General features: G+C 52.5%; 1 protein-coding gene across 1 annotated transcript; it reads left to right on the top strand.

Moving 5' to 3' along the window:
* Positions 1-212: 212 nt before the first annotated feature.
* LOC131096335 (olfactory receptor 14J1-like) lies at positions 213-1,169 on the top strand. Its single transcript, XM_058044673.1, has one exon. The coding sequence runs from the start codon at positions 213-215 to the stop codon at positions 1,167-1,169; it is 957 nt and encodes a 318-aa protein (XP_057900656.1).
* The last annotated feature ends 19,231 nt before the right edge of the window (positions 1,170-20,400 follow it).

The following is a 20,400-nucleotide window of genomic DNA, read 5'->3' as shown; positions in this document are numbered from 1 at the left end:
CAATGCTAACAACAGGACTTCTGTCCCTTCTAAAAAACACAGACTTACTTAGCAACCCAAACCTACACTGGAAAAAGAAAAGGTAAATGAAATTTCCCCAAAGAAAGAGAAGCAATTTTGAGTTGTTGTGCAAGAAAATAGCATAAGATTGACTCAAGGTACTTTGTCCAAATAGTTTTCTTTGAACAGCTCAAAATGTCCAGAATGAAGAAATGTGCAACAGCAGCTCCATCAGCCACTTCCTCCTGCTGGCATTGGCAGACACGCGGCAGCTGCAGCTCCTGCACTTCTGCCTCTTGCTGGGCATCTCCCTGGTTGCCCTCCTGGGGAACGGCCTCATCATCAACGCCGTAGCCTGCAGCCACCACCTGCACACGCCCATGTTCTTCTTCCTGCTCAACCTGGCCCTCGCTGACTTGGGCTCCATCTGCACCACTGTCCCCAAAGCCATGCACAATTCCCTCTGGGACACCAGGAACATCTCCTTCTCAGGATGTGCTGCACAGGTTTTCTTCTTTCTTTTCTTTATGGGAGCAGAGTTTTCCCTCCTGACCGTCATGTGCTATGACCGCTACGTGTCCATCTGCAAACCCCTGCACTACGAGACCCTGCTGGGCAGCAGAGCTTGTGCCCACATGGCAGCAGCTGCCTGGGCCAGTGCCTTTCTCAATGCTCTGCTGCACACAGCCAATACATTTTCCCTGCCCCTGTGCCATGGCAATGCCCTTGGCCAGTTCTTCTTCTGTGAGGTCCCACAGATCCTCAAGCTCTCCTCCTCACACTCCCACTTCAAGGAAGTTGGGCTTCTTGCTTTTAGTTCCTGTTTAGTATTTGGTTGTTTTTTGTTCATTGTTTTCTCCTATGTGCAGATCTTCAGGGCTGTGCTGAGGATCCCTTCTGAGCAGGGACGGCACAAAGCCTTTTCCACCTGCCTCCCTCACCTGGTCGTGGTCTCACTGTTTATTAGCACTGTCATTTTTGCCTACCTGAAGCCCCCCTCCATCTCTTCCCCATCCCTGGATCTGGCCCTGTCAGTTCTGTACTCGGTGATGCCTCCAGCCCTGAATCCCCTCATCTACAGCCTGAGGAACCAGGAGCTCAAGGCTGCAGTGTGGAGACTGATGACTGGATGGTTTCAGAAACATTTAACTGGTTGCCAAATTCTGTAAATGACTTGTAATAAAAGTGATCTTTGATACTATGTGGGTTTAGTGGTCGATTTGTTTTTGTCTTTCATTTGGGTTTTTTTTGGTTTGGTTTTTTTTTTTAATTATTTACTACAAAGGAAGGTCAGTGTTTGTGCCATTTTGCATTTTTTTCTCTCAACATTTATTGTGGCCTCAGACTGTGTCAACAAGGAGCTGTTCTCTCAGTGGCTTTAGAAAAAAATAAAGGCTCTCCCAGCAGAGTTTTCACGGGAGATCCCCCTTTTGTTCCTTCTCTGGAGCTGAAGCAGCAATGTCTGTGTGCAGAGCTGGGGGCAGATCAGTGCTGGCACAGCAGCTGTGCCCAGCAGCAGCAGCACTTGGTGTTGCCAGTGCTGCTGCTGTGGCCCTGTCCCGCTGCCCTGGTGGCCCAAGTGTTACTGCAGGGCCTGAGTGCTCTTGGGGCCGGGCACAGCCCTGGGGGTGGCAGTGCCGGGGCTGCAGCAGGGACAGGCCATGGGCACTGCTGGGGCAACGCTGACACCTCAGCCCAGGCCCTGGGGGCTCCAGGCTCCTTGCCCAGGCTCTCTCAAGAACATGCCCAGGCCAATGCTCAGCACAGAAAACCCCCGTGAGCAGCCCCAGGGTGGCCGTGGGCAGGCTGGGGGCAAACAGCATGGCTGGGGCTCTGCAAGGGCCCTGGGGCAGACGGGAAGGAGCAGCAGAGCAGGGGCTGATCCATCCCTAGTGCGCTAGAAAGCCCAGGGCAGCATCCCAGAGCGTCCTGATGGAGCTGCCAACAACATCCCCCCTCTGCAGCCCTTGCCTCTCCCCCAGCTCACACAGGTGCCCCATCCTTGCAGGCACAGACACAGCAGCACTGGCTCAGCAGCCCCTGTTTGCATTGCACAGAGCAGGGGGAGCACCCCCATGCTGTTGCTGTGGGGACATGAACCTGAGGGAGCACAAATGCCATCAGCACCTGGGGCCAGCAAGGGCTGGGGGACACCAGAGAATCCACTCAGCTTTGTCCTGGCCTCTGCACTCAGCCAGAAAGTTTGTTCCCATCAGCTGTGAGTATCCTGTCCCACTGCAGACGCTGTTGCTCAGAGCCAGGGCTGCCTGGCAGCCACCCCCAAACTGCCCTGAGCATTTCCTTTGCTTCACCTTTGTATCACTCTTGAAGTTGTATCACTCTTCCTGATACAACTTTTTTCCTCTTTCACACCCCAGGGGCCCAGAACCGCCGACAGCATTCGAGGTGCTGCCCAAGCAGTGCTGAGCAGAGAAGAATCTTTGTCCTGCTCCTGCTGGCCACACCATTCCTGATCCAGGCCAGGAGCCATTGGCCTTCTTGGCCAGCTGGGCACACTGCTGACTCATGTCCAGCCTCCTGTCATTCAGTCCCTGCAAGTCCCTTTCTTCCTGGCTGCTGTCCAGCCCCTCTGTCCCCAGCCTGTAGTGCTGCAGGGGTTGTTGTGGCCAAAGTGCAGGACCTGGCACTTGGACTTGTTAAACCTCGCCTTATTGGATTTGGGCCCTGGATCCAGCCTGTCCAGGGCCCTGTGCAGAGCCTTCCTACCCTCCAGCAGATCCACACTCACACTCTGTGTCATCTGCTAATTTGGTGATTTTCTATTCTTTTTCACATATGTGATAATCATTTCCCCAAAATCATTACAATATTTCCACTCCTCTTAACCCGTGTGTTCTTCTCTCCTGGGCATCTCTCTGCTGGTCCCTGGTGCTCGTGGACCCCAATGTTCCAGTGAGCCTGGCTGAGCTGGCAGGACACTGAGGCTGGTGAACTTCCAGTTCCCTTCTCACACAATGGGCATTGTGTGGTGTCCATCGGCCTTGTGGAGAACAAGCTCCAGGTATCAGCTCACGCCGTGGAGACAATTGATCATCTGGGAACATGAGGTCACAGAGTGGGTTATGTGAGGTCATCTAGAGCTACGACATCATAGACTGCCTCTGTGACATAACAGGGCCAGCTGTGACATCACAGGGCAGAGGTCTCACATCACAGAGCAGACAATGACATCACAGAGTTGCCTGTGACATCAGAGACCAGCTGTGTGACATTAGACAACGGGCTGTCACATCACAGAGCAGGCTGTGACATCCCAGAGGGGCTGTGTGACATTCCAGCAGGGCTGTGTCAGGTCACTGGGTTGGTCACTCTGCCCCAGCTCCCCCTCAGAGTTTCTCCCAACAACTCCAATGTTGTTCATGCCCAGCAGGGTCCCTGTCCCCTGGGATCCCCCTGGCCCACATGGAGCCACAGCCTCCACCAAAGGATGTTCCACAGGATCCTCCCCAGAGCCTGACAGGGGACAAGGGGCCAGGGCTGTGTGACCAGGGCTTTAGGGACAGGGATTATCCAGGTCACTGGGGCCTGGGTTGGGTTCCCCAGGGCAGGAAAGATGTCTGGTAGCTGGAGCAGGGCCTGGGAAGGGCCTCCAAGGTGGGGCTGGAGCCCTTGGGCTGTGAGCAGAGGCTGAGGGAGCTGGGCTGGTCCAGCCTGGAGCAGGGAAGGCTGAGGGGCTCCTCATCCCAGCCTGGCAGTGCCAGCGAGGAGGGGATGGAGAACACAGAGCCAGGCTCTTCACAGGGAGCCTGGTGGGAGACAAAAGCCAATGGGTGGGAGGGGAAGGAGGGGAGATCAGCCAGGGCATGAGCAGATGAAATGAGTCAGGCTGGTTTCAGCATTTCCTCAACACCAAGAGCAGCCTGACCTCCCTTCTCCATCCACCACTGACAGCTTTGCAAATCAGGAATTGTTGGAGCCGTTTTCCCCACACTCCAGAAGGAGCATCCTGATACAAGAACTTAATTGTGTTTATACCCATCACAAAACGCCGTTTGTCTGAAATTAATTTTAGTATGGAAATCACTTGTGGATATTGAACATCAGATGCTGCTGGGACATTGCACATAGCTCAGGGAAGAGCGTGATTGTTATTAAATTGTTTCCTGTTCAACTATGGTCTGTTGGCCATGAAGGGAAACTTTCTGTGCCTCTGAGTCTCACCAGTTCCTGACCCGCAAAGGACACAAACCTGATGAGTTGTGGTTCCCACTCCAGTGGCTGAACTTGCACCTCCCTCCATCCCCAGAGCAGAGCTCCCTTGTCCCTGAGAGTCCCTGGCAATGCATGGATGAAGGAAACAGGACAGGCTGGGGGATCAGGGGCAGGGCACAGCCAGGGATTTGGGGTGGCTGTGAGCCCAGGGCAGGACCCGGCCCTTGGCCTTGGTGAACCTCGGCCAATTGTTCTGGGCCCATGGCTCCAGCCTGGCCAGATCCCTCTGCAGAGCTTCCTGCCCTCCAGCACAGCCACACTGCCACCTAGCTTGGGCTCACCTGGGAACTGACTGAGGGTGCCCTCGATGGCCTCATCCAGATCAGCAATAAAGAGATTGAACTGACCTGGCCAAAATCCTGAGCCCTGGGGACAGCCCTGGATGTGACTCCATTCCTCAGCTGCTCTGAGTGCCAGGAGTTGGGTGAGGGAAATGGCGGGGTGGGGGTAGGAACAAACTGTGATTGACTGTCAGCCATGAAGGGTCTTGATTTTCATATCGGCTCAGACTGCATTAGGAGGTGCTGGGGATCAATATCAACTGGGGATTGCTGATATCAATCTATAAAGAAGAAAATAAAACAGGACAAAACAGTTCTCTCTGCAGTGTTTTCAATATGGTGTATTCACTTTGAATAGACTTCTGAAATCTGTCTAATTAACCACAGAAGATCTGAAAACTTAGATTATTCCCATGGGATTTTCTTGTTTGGGGTGTTTTGAACAAATGTTTATGAGCATTTCTCACTTAACTCCTGAAGTCAAGAGGTACTGGGGACCAATATCAACTGGACATTGCTGATACCAATCTATAAACAAGAAAAGAAAACTGGACAAAACCAGTTCTCTGCTTAGTTTTCAATATACCATATTCATTTTAAATACACCTCTGAAATATGACTAAGTAACCACAGAACAATTGAAAACTTCAAATTTTCCCAGGGGGTTTTCTTGTTTAAATGTTTTAAACAAATGTTTAATAGCCCTTTTCACTGAATTTCTCAACTGAGTAGCTCAGGAAAGAGAAGGCCTCTGGAGGAGTAAAATTCATCAGCAACCTCCAAGCGGCTGAGGATCCATCCACATCAGAGCAGCAATGAACAGAAATGGGCACAGCTTTGTGGCTGCCCCACCTTTGGCATGGGCCCTGGGCCTGAAGCAGGAGCAGCTCTTGAGGGCCCCAAGGCCGGGGCTCTTGTGCTGCCCTGGGCAGATGGGATGGCAGCAGGGGCTGCAGAGCTCTCAGCACCGCAGCCCGAGGGGAGCAGGGCAGCCAGGGAGCCTCCTTTGGCCTTGGCCAAGCACCTTCCCCCATGGCTGGGGCTGAGTCCTGTAGCAGCTGCAGCTGCTGCTGTGCTCTTGCCAGGGGCTGGGGCCGTGGGGCAATGCCCAGAGCATTTGTCACAGCCAGCCTCTGTGCCCAGCCCTTGGCAGCCCTGGCTGCTGAGCCCAACTTTGGCCTGGGCTGAGTTTGTCTGTGGCCCAAATCCATTCTCCTGTGGGGCTCAGGGCATGTTCCCGGCCATGGCCAGCCCTGGCCGGCCTCTCTGCTGGCCCAGAGGCTAAAAGAGCCCAGGTCAGGGCTGTCTGTGCAGCCCCACAGGTTCCAGGGGCTCTGCAGGAGCTGGCAGAGGCTGCCCAGCAGGGAGGCCATGGGGCACAGAGCCCCAAGGCTGCTGTGGGCACCACGGCACAGGGGCTGTTCCCAGCCGCAATGCTCCTGGCCTGGGCTGGGCCTGCACAGGGGCTGGGCCACCATGGCTGGGCCAGCACAGGGCCACAAAGGGGCCACGCAGCCGCTGCTGGAGCTGACAGCGGGGCCAGGCACACACAGGCAATTGCTGAGCATGGCCTGCGCTGGCCAGGCCTGACTGTGCCAAAGGCAGAGCTCAGCTGCCCTTGGGGGCTGCAGCAACCGTCCAGAGCCCAAAGAGCCTCCATGGCTGGGCTGGAGACCAAGGCTGCAGGAGGGAAATGCAGGGCTGCTGCGGGATGGGGAGGGCATTGAATTCCAGCACACAGCTCAGCTCTCTGATGATCCCGACACCATGCTGGGCCCTGTTTCAGACTGGAGCAGAGCAGATGATGATGGGTCAGGAGCCCTGCAGGGCCATCAGGGACCTGCAACTTACAAGGTGCTCTGTTCTTCCTCAAGTGCTCTCTGAGAGATCCAATCCCAGCTGGACATCTCAGGGCACAAGTGGCACTGGCTGTTCATGGGCACATAACTGATGTCAGCCTGGATAGGGGCACAGCTTTTATTACCTGTTAGTTTCATAATATACAAGCAAATCTTGATTATCTGGGTCATTTAAGTACTGTTAAGAAATGGCACAGTTTTCCCATCTGGAACAGGAATTTCCTGGAGGTGTACAGATGGCAGGAGGAAAAATACTGATCTTGCCTTCTACTGGTGTGACCAATATTTTGTTTATTACTTCCTCTCCATTTTTCTTCAGGTGTTTTCAGCTCTTCTGTTGAAATGGCCATGTCTAAGCACATCTCTTCCTTTACAGCAGGTGGATCTATGTACTTCTACTGCTCTCTGTTTTCCTCCTCTAGATGCTCTCTGGTCATTCAAGTGCCTCTCAATGACTGGCTTCATGCTTTGAGCTGGATGAAATTGCTCAATATTTCTGAAGTTCAAATAAATATATAATAAATATCATCTTAATTGTGTTTTTATCTATCACAGAATTACCTTATGTCTTTGTCTAAAACTGTTCCTGTACAGAAATCTCTTGGGGATGGTGGACATGTCAGATACCGCTGGGACATCACAGAGAGCTGAGGAAAGAGCTGTGATGGTTATTAAACTGTTCAAATACTTAATTTGTGTTTGTTTGCAAGAAACCTTTCTGTGCCTCTGAGTGTCACCAGTCCCTGACACCAAAGGACACAAACCTGCTGAGTTGTGGTTCCCACTGCAGGGGCACTTGGACCTTGGCTCTGCACAGGAGAGCTCTTCATCTCCTTTCTCTCATTTCCTCCCCCTGGGCATGGAGGGAGCTCCTGACTTCAGCCTGTGACTCGTGTGTGCAAAGAGCAAATCTGGGCAGAATCAGGGCAGGAAGGGTTTGGGGGGACCTTGGGATCTGTGCTGGGCACAGAAGGTGTTTTCCATTGCTCTGAGGCTGCCTGCTGTAGAATGTGGATTTAATACCCAGCCAAGGAATGACTTTTGCATTTGATGGAGCTGTGGCTTGCCTTGGCTTTATTGGCTGACAAGAAATGAACATCCCTCTGTGTCTCAGGCAGCTCCTTCTCCAAGGAAAGCAGGTGGGAGCTGGAGCCAAGGAGCTGAAAGCTGCAGGTGCAGCCTGGGCTGGAGGGAGCTCAGATTTTCACAAGGCTGCTCTGAGTGCCAGGGCTTGGATGGGGGAAATGGTGGGGTGGGGATATGGACAGAGTCTGATTGATTGTCAGCCATGAAGGGTCTTGATTTTCATATCTATTCAAACTGAATGAGGAACTATTTGGATTCACTGTCAATAAGAGACTGCACAGACTGATTTGTGAACAGGAAATGTCCCAAACAGGACCTTAAAAATCTTTTCTCACTGTCTTTTTAAATATAAGGCATTCACTTAGAACACACTACTGAAATCTATCAAATTAACCACAAACATTTGAACACTTAAATCAAATCAACACTTAAATCAAACTCCAGAGGCTTGGGTTCTTAAGGTGTTCTGAATGTTAATGATCTTTGGGACACTGAATTCCTGCACTGAAGAGCTGAAGGCTGAACAAGCATCTGCATCAGGAAAATTCAACAGCAGCCTCCAAGGTGCTGAGGATGTCAGCAGCCCCCACTGAGGCCATCCCTGCCCAGAGACCGTGGGGGAATGGGCAGACAAGGAGAGCGTCCCTGGGGCTGGGGCAGCACAACTCAGAGGCACCAGCGGCTCCAGCTGGAAAATGGAGTGTGGAATGTGGCTGGGAAAGCCCTGCCTGGGCTGGGCCAAGCAGGACAGAAAAGCCCTGCTCCCATCCACTAAAAACCAACTCTCTCAATGAGATATTTAAAAGAAATTACAATTGTTTGTGTACTCTGAGATGGACTCTCGTGAGAAATACCAACAAGATATTCTCAGGAGCTTAAAACAACAAATCAGCCTTTACTGGCAACTTTAGAAAATCAGACAAGCTTTGCCAAAAGATTTCTTATGACAGTGTAGTGGTTTTTAGTTTGTTAATTTAAGATTTTTCTAACCTTGAGATTTTTTAATTAATTTATTGATGAGCGTTCTGGGTTTTAGTTTCAGTTAATTATTTATCAATTTACTTTTATTACTTTTTAAAACTCTTCTATGTCAAACTATGGCAGATATTTGATCAACAAAAAACACTTCTCAAAAGCATTGACTTGGCCCATTCAACTTCACACTCTAAGCCTGATTAACTTAATGTTAATCAAAATTTGCATGAGCACAGAAACAGAAGAAGAAGACATAGAATGAGAAAGACCAAAAAGATACTGAGAAGCACACAGACAGCTGCCACCTCCTGGATTCCAGCACTGTTCAAATGGAAATTCCAAGAGGAGGTAGGGTCAAGATGTGTGCTTGCCTTGTCGTCAGCCTAAAATACCCCTTGATCTTGCTGGGCCCTTCCCCCAGGTCGGTCTTGGGGTCATTTGGTTCTTCAGGAGCTGGGCTGGGGCTGCAGAGGTGGCTGTGGAGCATTGCCTGTGCTGTGCCAGGGACTGGCAGACACTGCTGGGCTGGGATAGAGGCTCTGGGGGGATTGGGGTTCCAGGGCAGGGCAGGGCTGGGGTTCCAGGGCAGGGCAAGGCTGGACCTGCCCCTTCCTCCCCCACACACTAAAAGTTTCAAGCCAAAAAATCTTCTCCAGTCTGCCACAGTAGGCAATGTTGGACGTGAAATCCGTATTCTGGTCATGGGCACCTGGCCGAGAAGGACAGCTCTTTTCCATAGGAAGGAAAGCACAGAATCTTGCCAAGTGTTTTGCAAGATGAGAGGTGACCCTCATGAAACCACTGCCAGCCAGACTTTTCCTGGCAACATTCCTATGGGAACAATCCCTGGATATAAGAAAATTTGGAGGTGAAACTGCAATTCTGGCATACGTGCCTGGAGCAGCATGTCAGATCTTTTCCATAGGAAGGAAAGCACGGAGCACCACTGTTTCAATAGTGGATGAGACCCTCAACATGCCAAGGTCAGCCTGACCTCTTGGGAGGTCAAACCAGCCAGACTTGCACTGTATTCCTTTGTTTTTATGGGGCCCTGAAGTGCCACAATGGTGCCTTGGTTCTGTGGGGCTCCACACTGCCACAATGGCTCCTTGATTACAAGAAGATCTGAAATGTCACAATGGACCCCTTGTTTGATGGGATCCCACAGTGTCACAGTGGCTCCCAGGTTTCAAAATTGTCCCAATGATTCCATGAGGCCTTGCAGTGTCACAATGGTCTCCATGGTTCCCCAGGCCCCACAATGTCTCAGGACTCCTCTGTTCCATGAGCCCTGCAATGTCACAATGGAGCTTTAGACCCTGGAGTTTTGCAGTGTCACAATGGTCTCATTTTGGTTCCACAGTCTCACAATGGTCCATTGATGACAGGAGGTCCTGCAATGTCACAATAGACCTTTGGCTCCATGCAGCCGTGCAGTGTCACAAAGGCCTCTTGGTTTCACCAGGCCCCATAGTATCAAAATAGTCCTCTTGGTTTTGTGGTGACCCCCAGGGTCACAATGGTCTCACTGGTTCCATGAGGCCTCACAGTGTCACAATGCTTTGCTTATGGATCCTCATAGTGTCACAATGATCTCCATGATTCCATGAGTCCCCTCAGTGTAACAATGATCTTCTTGGCTCCATGGTGCCCCACAGTGTCACAATGGCCCCTGGGTTCCATGACACTGTGAAGTGTCACAATGGCCTCTCCATGATTACATAAGGACTTGCAATGTCTCAATGAACCTTTGGCTCCATGGGGTCTTGCTGTATCACAATGATCCCTACATTCCATGGAGCCACACAGAGTCAGCACGATCCCCTTGGATCCATGAGGACCAGCAATGTCACGGTGCTCTCCATGATTCCATGAGGCCCCACAGTGTCACAGTGGTCCCTTGGTCTCACAGGCCCCACAGTGTCACAATGGTCCCTTGGTTCTATTTGCCCTGTGCTGCTGCATTCCCCCTTCCCCTTCTCAGGCCACCCTGCCAGCTGAGAAATGCTCCTTGGGTCTGGGCCTTGGCCAACAGCCCCTGGGCTCAGCTCCTCTGCAGCTCATCACAAACACTGTCTGCTCCAGGCACTGCCGCTGCCCAACCAGCTCCTGGTTCCTTAGCAGCAGCCCTGGGAAGTGTTTGTGTTCCCTCAGTGGCACAACATCCCTGTTCTCACACTGCCAAAGAAATCTGTTGATGTCAAGTGTGGCCAGGATGAACCATTGCTGGGACTGAAGCCCCTCTCTTGGGGCCCTGCAAACAGCGCTCCAAAAGGAGCCCTTGGAGCTCTCCTGGGCCAGCCACTCCCTCTGAGTGGGGCCTCTCCCAGCTGGGAACTCTCCCGTTTGCTGCACTCAGGGGTCCTGAACAACCACAGAGCCTGGGCTGCTTCCCCCACTCCTCCAGGCTCAATCCTTGACCCACTGGAGAGATGCCAAAGGATCCCCAGTGAGCATTCTCTGCCCTCAAGGGAATTGCTCACAGGTGCCTTGCACTGACTCTTTGTGTCTGTGTGCACACAGGAGTGCCTGTGCTGGGGAAATGTGGCAGAAATGCTGCTCCCTGAGGGGTTTGAGTGGCTTGGATAGCTGAGCCACTCAGGCCTGTAAGGGTGAGTCACAAGCTGTAAGGTATGTTAAATGCTCCTAAGGGTTGTTCTTTTACTAAGTAATGAAGTTTAGTATAAGTTATAAGCTAAGCTGAATATTGTTAAGTGTTATTCAACTGTGAAATCATTAAGTCCTAGGTTATAAGTAAGGTTAAATACTGTCAAGTGCTGTTCTTTTGCTAAATGCTGAAGTCTAAGGTATCAGTCAAGATCTGTTAAGTTTGGGCTCTGTTTAGCTTTTTGGCTGCATTCCTTTTTTCCTTGCCCACACTGTCCTTTAGCCACACACACATGCATGCACACACACATGGACATTTCATGATTCATTTCTGGTTTGATTGCCTGAATTTTGTTTGGTTTTGTAGTTGCTTTGTTTCCTTGGTGTGCCTGAAGTGTCCAGTCAGGAGCAGAGTGACTCTTGCCAAGGAACTCTGTGGTGCTGTCCCTTAATATTCAATCTGCTTTTTGCTGCTCCCTTGCTGGGGATATTTTCAGCACTCTCAGCCCCTCGTTGGTAACAGGGTGAAGGAGCCCTGGCCCAGGCTCTGGCCCTGGGGGACACGGGGACGCTGCTGGGGGGTCCCTGTCCCCCTGTGCCACTCCCAGGGCCCCGGCCCCCCGTCCCCGTGTCAGGCTCTGGGGTCGGTCTTGTGGAACATCCTCTGGGGGAGGCTGCGGGGCCGGGGGAACCCGTGGGGACAGGGGACCCCGCTGTGCACAAGCAGGGTTGGACTGCTCTGGGGGGACCTGTGAGAGGGGCTGGGGCAGAGCGACCTCCCCAGTGACCTCACACAGCCCCTGTGATATCACACAGCCTCCTGTGATGTCACACTGCTACCTGTGATGTCACACAACCACTCTGTTATGTCACACACAGTCTCCATATGATGGCATTCAGCTGCTGTGTGATGTCAGAGAGCAGCTTTGTGATGTCAGTCACCCTGTGATGTCACAGCCTTCTCTGTAACATCACACAGCTGCTCTGTGATATCATACTCCATGTCACAACCCACACTGTGATGTCACAGAGCCGCCTTCTATGATGTCACAGCTAGCTCTGTGATGTCACACCTCCCTCAGTGCTGTCATACAGCCCCTTGCTGACATCCCAGCTGCTCTGTTGCCCCATGACATAGTCCCAGAGGTGCTGCTGTGAGACAGCCCCCTCTGGGACATGCCACAGCCCCTGCCAGTGCTGAGCCCCTGTGAGCTCTGTCTGTGCCCTGCTGGTGTCCCTGAGGGGCCCTGGCAGTGCCCCAGCCCTGCTGGGCTGTGCACAGGAGCTGCTCCCGGCCAGAGCTGTCTCTCTGCAGTGCTGCCCTTGCCAGGAGCTGCCTCTGGGCCAGGAGCCTGGCCCAGCTCATCAGCACAGACACAGCACAGGGACTTTAATGACCCTCTGGGGCTTTGGTGCTCTTTGCATCAGACACAGTCCCTCAGAGTGTGCTCAAAGAACTTCTCAAGAGCTCAAAGTGAGACTGAAGCACTGAAGTTTCTTGTATTTTAAAGAGATCCCTTTGAGGGACAGGACTGAGAAAGTGTTCCCAGGTTCCAGGGAGAGCAGAACACTGGAGGCAGTGATGACAGCTGGGGACAAGCAAGGGAAACGTCTCTGTTCTGAGCACACCTGGATGTTTTTCAGGAATGCAAAGGGCCAAGGCCTGAGCCCCAGCCCCTGGCCAGGCAGATCCTGTCCCTCCCTCCTTGCTCAGGGCTCTTCCCGGGATGGGCACTGGCATGTGGGGATGTGAAATGGCAAAGGCAGGAGCATGGGGTGGCCCCTGCCAGGCTGCTGAGCAGGGACAAGGAGGCAATGAGGCCCCAGCCCTGCAAGGGTCACTTGTCCCCTCGTGGCCTCAGGCCCAGGGCCAGCAGCCATGGCCAAAGTGCTGCCCAAGTTGGCTCTGGCAGGGCTGTCTTGCAGCTGCTGCCCATCCCTGTGCCCTGTGCAGCCCAGGCTGTCCCACGGTGTCCCTGCCCTGCGCCTCTGTCCCTGCAGGCTGTCGGCATCCCCCGGCTGCCCCACCTGGCTGGGCCCTTCCTTTGCTGACAGCTCTGCCTCCTGCCTGCCCCTGCCTGCCCACACAGAGCCTTGGGCTGCTCCAGGCTCCTGCTGGGGACGTGCTGCACCACAGCCCTGCCCTGCCAGGGAAATTCCTTTTTCCTGGTGCCAGTCTCGGCCTTCCCAGCTGCCCTTAGCATTAATTCTTTGTCTCTCTGGGTGTTTTCCATTATATCAAAAGGATCCACCATCCCTGAAGTTGCTCTTTAAACACTCTCATGGCTCTGCTCCACTGTCCTCTGTCTCCAACCCACTGAGCACAGAGCTCCATTGTCCCTATACAGTGCTCATGTGCCCAAGGCCTCCAAACCCCTCCTTGGGACACCTCTGGGCCCTCTCCAAGGTGTTTCCAAATGAAGACATTCAGTTCATAGTCTAAAAAAATCACCAGAGGACAGGGCCAGCCTGACCTGTCTGTCCTGGCTACTTTTGTCTGGGAGCAATCCTTGGATATATGGAATTTGGGAGGCCAAATTCTAATTTTGGCCATGGTCCCTGGACAAGAAGGCTGGTTCTTTTCCAGAGGAATGAAGGAACAGAGACCCTCTGTTTCAGGGGCAGATGAGAAGTGACCACTAGAGGCCAAGGCCAGCCAGGGCTGGCAGGTTTTGTTTTGCAAGATACCCTTGCATAGAGGAAATTTTTTAGGGAGAGTACCAATTTTGGCAATGGGCATCTGAAAAGTGGGATAGTTCTTTTCCATAGCAAGGAAAGCACGAGCCCCAGTGCTCCAGGAGCTGATGAGAGGCAGCCCTTGACTTCCCAAGATCAGCCAGAGCTGTCATCACGTGGCCCCTGGGAGGCCAAGCCAGCCAGACCTGTTCCATGTTCCGTGGGTTCCATGGGGCCCCACAGTGTCCCAATGGTCCCTTGCTTCCAGGTGGCCCTTGGGGACGTGGTTTTGCGGTGATGATGGTGCTGCCAGGGTGCCGTGGCACTAGGTGAGCATCAGGGTCTCTTCCCACCTCGATGACTCTGGGATTCCCTGCTGAGCGCTCTGTCACCAATCGTGTCCCACGCGTGCTGTTTAGGGCCAGCCCCAGCAGTGACTGTGGGTGCTGGGGAGATGCTCCAGGCTGGCCAGGGCAGCTGAGGCTGCAGGGCCATGTCCAGGCCGAGGCTGCCTGTGTGGCTCCCTGGGGCCCCGCGCAGGGAGTAGCCGCCATCGGCCGGCCTGGGCTGGGCAGGGCCATGGGCACTGCTCCTGCAGCTGCCGCGCCAGGCAGGCCCAGCAGAGCAGCGCCCACAGTGCCCGCCTGAGGCGGCCGGGCCGTTTGCTCGGGGCAGCGCTGCTGCCTGTGGGCCTGCGCTCCCAGCTGGCCAGCTGAGGCGCCGCCAGGGCTCTGCGGGGCAGGTCCCTGGCTCTGTGGCCCTGCCTTGGGTCCCTGCTGGCCCACGGAGCCTTCGCTGCACAGGGAGGGAAGTGAGGCACACAGGGACTCCGCTGCCTGCTCCCCAACCCAGACCTCCTGAGGGATGGGAAGTGGTAGCCCATCTGCCACAAGATCTGCCAGCCTTTGGGCCCTGCCTTCTCCTTTGGACAGTTCATGGATGCTGACTTCATCCCAGTCACTGTCCTCCTCCTCCTACAGCAAGGGAGTGGGCCCGAAGCTGAAGATGCTGTTACCTTCACAGCAGTCCTGTGGCAGGTCTGTGCTGCTGCTTTCTTCCTCCGTGGAATCATCTCGGAGTTCTCTGAGCTCTGGTTCACTGCAGTCTTCCCAGCTGGAGAGGTCTTGGGAGCTGCTGAACTCTCCTTGGGACAGCTCTGGCTCTGCCTCACCTTGGCAGTCTTGGGACAGCTCAGTCTGGCTGTGGGATTCCTAGTCTTCATCATTGCCAGCTGAGGTGCCCTCCTCACTCTCCTTCTCTGCCAGCACTGAGCTCTGCTCTGCCTCTTCCAGCTGCTCACTGGGGGTTTGGACTCCCAGTGGGCTGGGTGAGGGGCTGGGGGGCAGCAGGGGCTGTCTGGAGGAGCAACTGGGCTCTGTGTCCCTGCTGATGGCACCTCCTCCCTGGGGGCAGGAGAATGTGCCTGGTTCTCCTGGCTGTTCACACTTCCTTCCCCTCACTGGCTCAGCTTTGGCTCAGTCACCTCCTTTTCCATTGGGGGCAGCTCCTGGACTGTTGCCCTTTGTTGCCACTGGCGGGGCTGTTGCTGTGCCCGATCTCCCCACAGCACCCTCACAGCCGCCTTCCACTGCTGCAACTAATGGGCACTCATTGCTCTGCATGGGGACGCTTCCTTGGCTGCCATTGCTGGCACCGACTGGGAGAATTCATAGCTTGTGGCCTCTTCCCTCAGGCCAAGCTCTCGGGCCCCAACATCTCCCCACTTGTTATCTCTCTCAGGTTTCTTCTCTTCCTCCTCCTCCTCAGTGTCTGACCGTGGCCACGCTGAGGCACCCACTGCCCCCACCAAGTGCCCGCTGAGGGCCTGGTCTTGCCCCCAGCTGGGCAGGGGGCTGGATGACTGGAAGGAGTTGAGCTTTGTCTTGCTCTCTTCCATCTTGGAGCTCCTGTAGCACGGACAGATCCCGGGAGCTGCTTCCTTCCAAGAGAGCAGCTGTCACGGGACTGGGCACCCCAGGGCTCTGCGCCCCTTATATACACCCTCAGTCACGGTGGGGCTCTCTGATGTCACAATGGTCTCTGGGCACTACCATGTCCTACATCATCAAGGGCCCTGTGTGACAAAGGGCCACACCCAGCAACCCTTCAGCAGCTGAGCCCACTGGAAGCTGCATGGAGAAGCCCCTGGCCTTGGGCACTTGCAGCCCTTGCTGTGCCCAGGCCCTTCCCACAGTCCCACTGTGCACCCACTGTGTCATGGTCTTACTTGACAGCCTGACCTGCACCCTCAGAGCCCTGCCTTGGCAGAGTGGGCACGAGCCATTGGCCAGATGGACGCAGCCGGGCACTTGTGGGCAGTGGCTCCATGTGCAGCATCAGACTGAGTATGGGGGACTGTTGAGAGTTTTTTGCAGATTGAGGAGTTCTTGCTAGACAATGGCCATATTCAGCCGATGCACAATCCAGCCGGCTTGTACTAATGGACAATGGACACATCCACAAACAATGAATAATGGACATATTCAGAAATGGGGCCGGTACATTCTTGAAGAAGATACAAGAAGAAGAGTTGTTAAGACTCAGAAGGTTTGTCAGTGAGCTTGGGAAAGAAAGAAGAAAGTGAGCCATGGTTGGGCCAGATGACCACAGCAAGACACATGAAAAATTAGGTGATCCAAACAGCATTCTAATTTAGACGCGTGAGCAGCTAGGATTAACCAATCATGTATTAGCTAGAGATGCATGGACAGTAGAGATTTATTATAAATATAGTCTTTTTAGGGATAATAAATTTGGCTTCACTGGATCATATTGGTTATGGTGTGATGTCCCTGAACCTCCACACCGCACATTTCTAGTGAGAATGCAGGCAGGCCCAATGTCACAGCACTAAAGGGACTCAAGGTCGGCAATTTTGCTGATGTGCAGAGGATCGGAGCCAACACTCGAGGAGTGGAGAAGCTGGTCAAAAGTATCCTCACTGTCCCAGGGAGAGGGAAAGGTTACTGGAGCTCCGGTCGTAGATGACTTGAATCTCACTCTCATCAAGGTGAGCGGCCGGGGAGGAGATGGGGTCTGAACATGAAAGGGAAGGTGTTCAGAAACTCCTCCAACATATCCTCTCTAAGAGAGAACAAAAGTATGATGCTTCCAATTTGAAGGGACTACTGCACTGGGATTGGGACCATAATCTCATAGCAGGAGCACAAGTTTCTTTTGAGATTTCGACATGGGAAGCTGTGGGGCGGATGTTGTGGGATAGCATTGCATCTGGCAGGAGTGAGGCAAAAGAGAGGTCTAAATATGCTATTTTGGGGAAAATTATCATAGAGGTGTTGAAAGCCTTAAAGGCAGAGAGGAAAGCTGCTGCTGTGGCTTGCGGAGCCCTTGCCTCCGAGCCAGAACAGCCTCAGACATTTCCATAACTTCAGTTCAGCAACTGTTTTCTACCACCTTAGATATTCCCTCACACAGCCCACAACCCCTCAGCTCAGCATCGAGCATTACACCGACTGCGCCTCCAGCTCAGAGCAGGAATAAGGAAGCTGCTGCCTCTTTGGGGGGGTTAGCCTGCAGACCAAAGGACAGTTGTATTTAGAGTTTAACAGCTGTTGACCACAGAAACGAAACATGCTGTAAGGGAAAAGGATAAGGAAGGAGATGTTATTATGAATAGTGCTTCTATTGAAGAGGATTTAAAATCTTTAGTGGACAATTTGCAAAAAATGGTAATTCAACAAAAGGATTCAGTTGTCTCCAAAAGAGACTATTCTTTTGAGAAAATGGACTTATCAATGACAGTGGGTTCGGATAGACAACCAGGAAAGCAGTTACCACCCTCTCAGTTTGTCTCTGAGCCAGCGTTCTTGCCGGTTAAATGAAATCCTCCTTGTCATGCTGTAAAGAATGTGGAATTAGAGTTGGAATATGACCCTGAAATTGAAGCAGCTCATAAACAAAAGTGAAAGGGAGTTATTACAGAAGCTATTGTAGAAGGGACTTTTCTCTCCAATGATGTAGAGGCTTTTCCTGTAGTAACTAATGCTGCAAGTAGAGTTTGAGAACCTTTCAACTGGAAGATTTTAGAAAAATTGAGAGCTGCAATTTCACAATTTGCTTGAAAATCCCAATGTGCACAGTCACTTCTGCAGTATATTTTTACAACTATCACATTAATTCCAGCTGATGTGCATACCCTAATAAGACTTAGAATGCCACCCCATCAGCAGGTGATGTTTCATAAAAGCTGGGAGGAAAAGTGTGCTCAAGAAGCAGCAAGACCTGGAGTGCAGGGTGATCCTCTGTATGGTTTAACAGCACAACAGTTACTTGTCAAGTGACCCTGGGCTACTGCCCCTGCCCAGGCTAGGAGCATTGATCAAGTCTTACAGATGAGCCAACAACTAGCATATAATGCTATCCTTGCACTTCCAGATAAGTTACACCCCATGTCTTTTACACAAATTCACCAAAGAAGAATGAAGACTTTGATAAATTTTTAGACAAATTGCATGAAGCTATCTATAATCATTCTGATTTAAATTCAGACACAAAGATATAATTGGATGGACTTTGGGATCATTTCTCCATTCCAAATGGCTTTCCCTTCAGTCACAAGAGCCTTCCATCTCTTCCAAAAATTGCCTGCTGAAACTCTTTTTCTCCCATCCAAATCAGTTCACTACTCCAGCATAACCCTTGAAGCATGGACAGACAACTCTTCAACAAATTATAGTAGAAAAGAAGGGTATTTATTGCAGCCCTGGTCACATGTGAACTAGTTTCCAAAGACATGTGCAAGGAGTTGCAGACTCCTGCTCTCTATTTCTACAGAAAAGGTTTTACATTAGGTTTCTAAGGACCCATAATACATAATTATTACCTGCCTGCTTCGCATTTTTATCAGCTGAATATATATTACAGCTGCGCAATTGTATTCCCTTAACTGGATTGGTGGGATTTTGAAATGAGGGAGTGGTTGTATGGGAGGAAGAAAGCAGTCTTCCTCATGGTGAACTCTCCTCCCATGGCCAGTTGGCAAGGCCTTTTGACCTGCTGCTCATGGTCCAAGCCTCTCCTAACTGTTCAATTATTCTTAAGGCAAGGTCTTTCTATGGTCTCTGCTTCTTCACAATTGCTTCCTCTATCCCTGTCACTCCTAGCTTTATGTTCCTAATATATTTGGTACTCTTTAACTAAGGCACATGATTTCTGCTAGCTGTATTACTAACTTAGCTTCTTACCTCAATTTAAAATCTTACCTAAAATACGCAATCTTCTACTATCCCAATTCTATTCCCAGCTGGGCCCTCGACCCATCTGCACTTTTCAATTGTCCTCATTACACTTTCAGCTAACCCCTTGACTCACCTCAGGCACATCCCCGACTGCCTCTCTCCCAGCAGCTCAGAGCTGCATTGCACAGCGCTTGCTGTGCACCACAGAGCACAAAGCAGGCTGGCCTGGTGGGCCTGAATATTTCTGCCAAACACTCTGCATCTCACACCTTTGCTTTGGCTCAGTGCAGAACTGCAGGGTTGCAGGCGCTTCCTCCCAGAGCTGCGTGAGGCGCTGGCTCCTGCAGATGGGCCCTGCCAAGCTGTCCCTGCCTCACGCTGGCCTCGCTTCCCTGGCACAAGTGCGGGCCTGAAGGAGCTGCCCTGTGCTCCAGCCTGCCGAGCAGCCTGGCTCCCTTCCCCGGTGCCCAGAGTGCTGCACACACTGCTGGCCTTTGCCAGGAGTTGCAGGGCAGCCGGCAGAAGAGGAGGAATCCTGAGCCAGCCCAGCGGCCCGCGGCTGCCCTTGGCCTTTCTCTGCTCCTGGGCACACTCCAGACGGCCATGGCCCCCAGGCCGGGCTGTGCCCAGCACGGCTGCGCTTCCCCTCGGCAGCAGCCAGCTGCCACCTGGGCTCTGAGGGCGGAGGATTCGCCCGCTCCCAGCAAGAGGCACCCAGGGCCCGGCTGCTGCCTCTTGCAGCTCCAAGGGCCTCCTTCCAGCCTGCCTCTGCCGGGGCTCAGGCTGCTCCGGCCTCTGCCGCGGCTCTGCTGGGGCTCCAGCCCGGGCAAGGCCGGGCCCGCTCTCACCTCAGAGGCGCTGACAGCTCTGCGCCACAGGAGACCTTCCCAAGCACCCTCTCTGATCTTTCTGCTTTCTCACTTGAGCAAGGCTCTCCTCCAGCCAAAGAGATTATTGCATTTAGGGATACAAATCCAAGTGGCAGGAACCCCATTGCTCTCCAGTCACAGCTGAAGGCCTGCATCTGCACAAGATGTTTGGGCTGCCTCATTCTTTCTTTGGTTTTGCCTTCAAATGCCATTGCCCTTTCTGCCTCAACTAGAAATACCACAGCCGCGCCATAACCAGCCAGTGGGTCATATTCCAAAGGCAGTGCGGTCTGGAGAGGATGAAGAAGAGCCCTCCTCACTTATGAAACCATACAAAAGAAGCCATATGTGTGACTTAGCACCAATAAAAAACAATTGGTAATTCAGAAAAAATTGTTGAATTTTCTGAAGGGGTCAGAAGGAGGAGAATCTTCCAAGTGAGTTGATGTTTCAGAACCTTTATTAATTACAATTCTAATCTATAGTTCTATGCTACAAATTTCATTAGCAACCCTACTCTACAATCCTACTCTAAATTGGTAACAGAGATAACATCTTGACATGATTGCTATGTTCTCGTCTCCTAGGGTTAGGGTTAGGCTTAGGCTTAGGCTTA

The sequence above is a fragment of the Melospiza georgiana genome, unplaced genomic scaffold, assembly GCF_028018845.1.
Source record: "Melospiza georgiana isolate bMelGeo1 unplaced genomic scaffold, bMelGeo1.pri scaffold_29, whole genome shotgun sequence".
Lineage (NCBI taxonomy): Eukaryota > Metazoa > Chordata > Aves > Passeriformes > Passerellidae > Melospiza > Melospiza georgiana.
The sequence above is the reverse complement of the archived record's forward strand: the minus strand, read 5'-3'. Positions and strand labels throughout refer to the sequence as shown.

Excerpts from the sequence above, each read along its gene's own strand:
- LOC131096335 (XM_058044673.1), top strand. The coding sequence starts at position 213 with ATGTGCAACAGCAGCTCCATCAGCCACTTCCTCCTGCTGGCATTGGCA.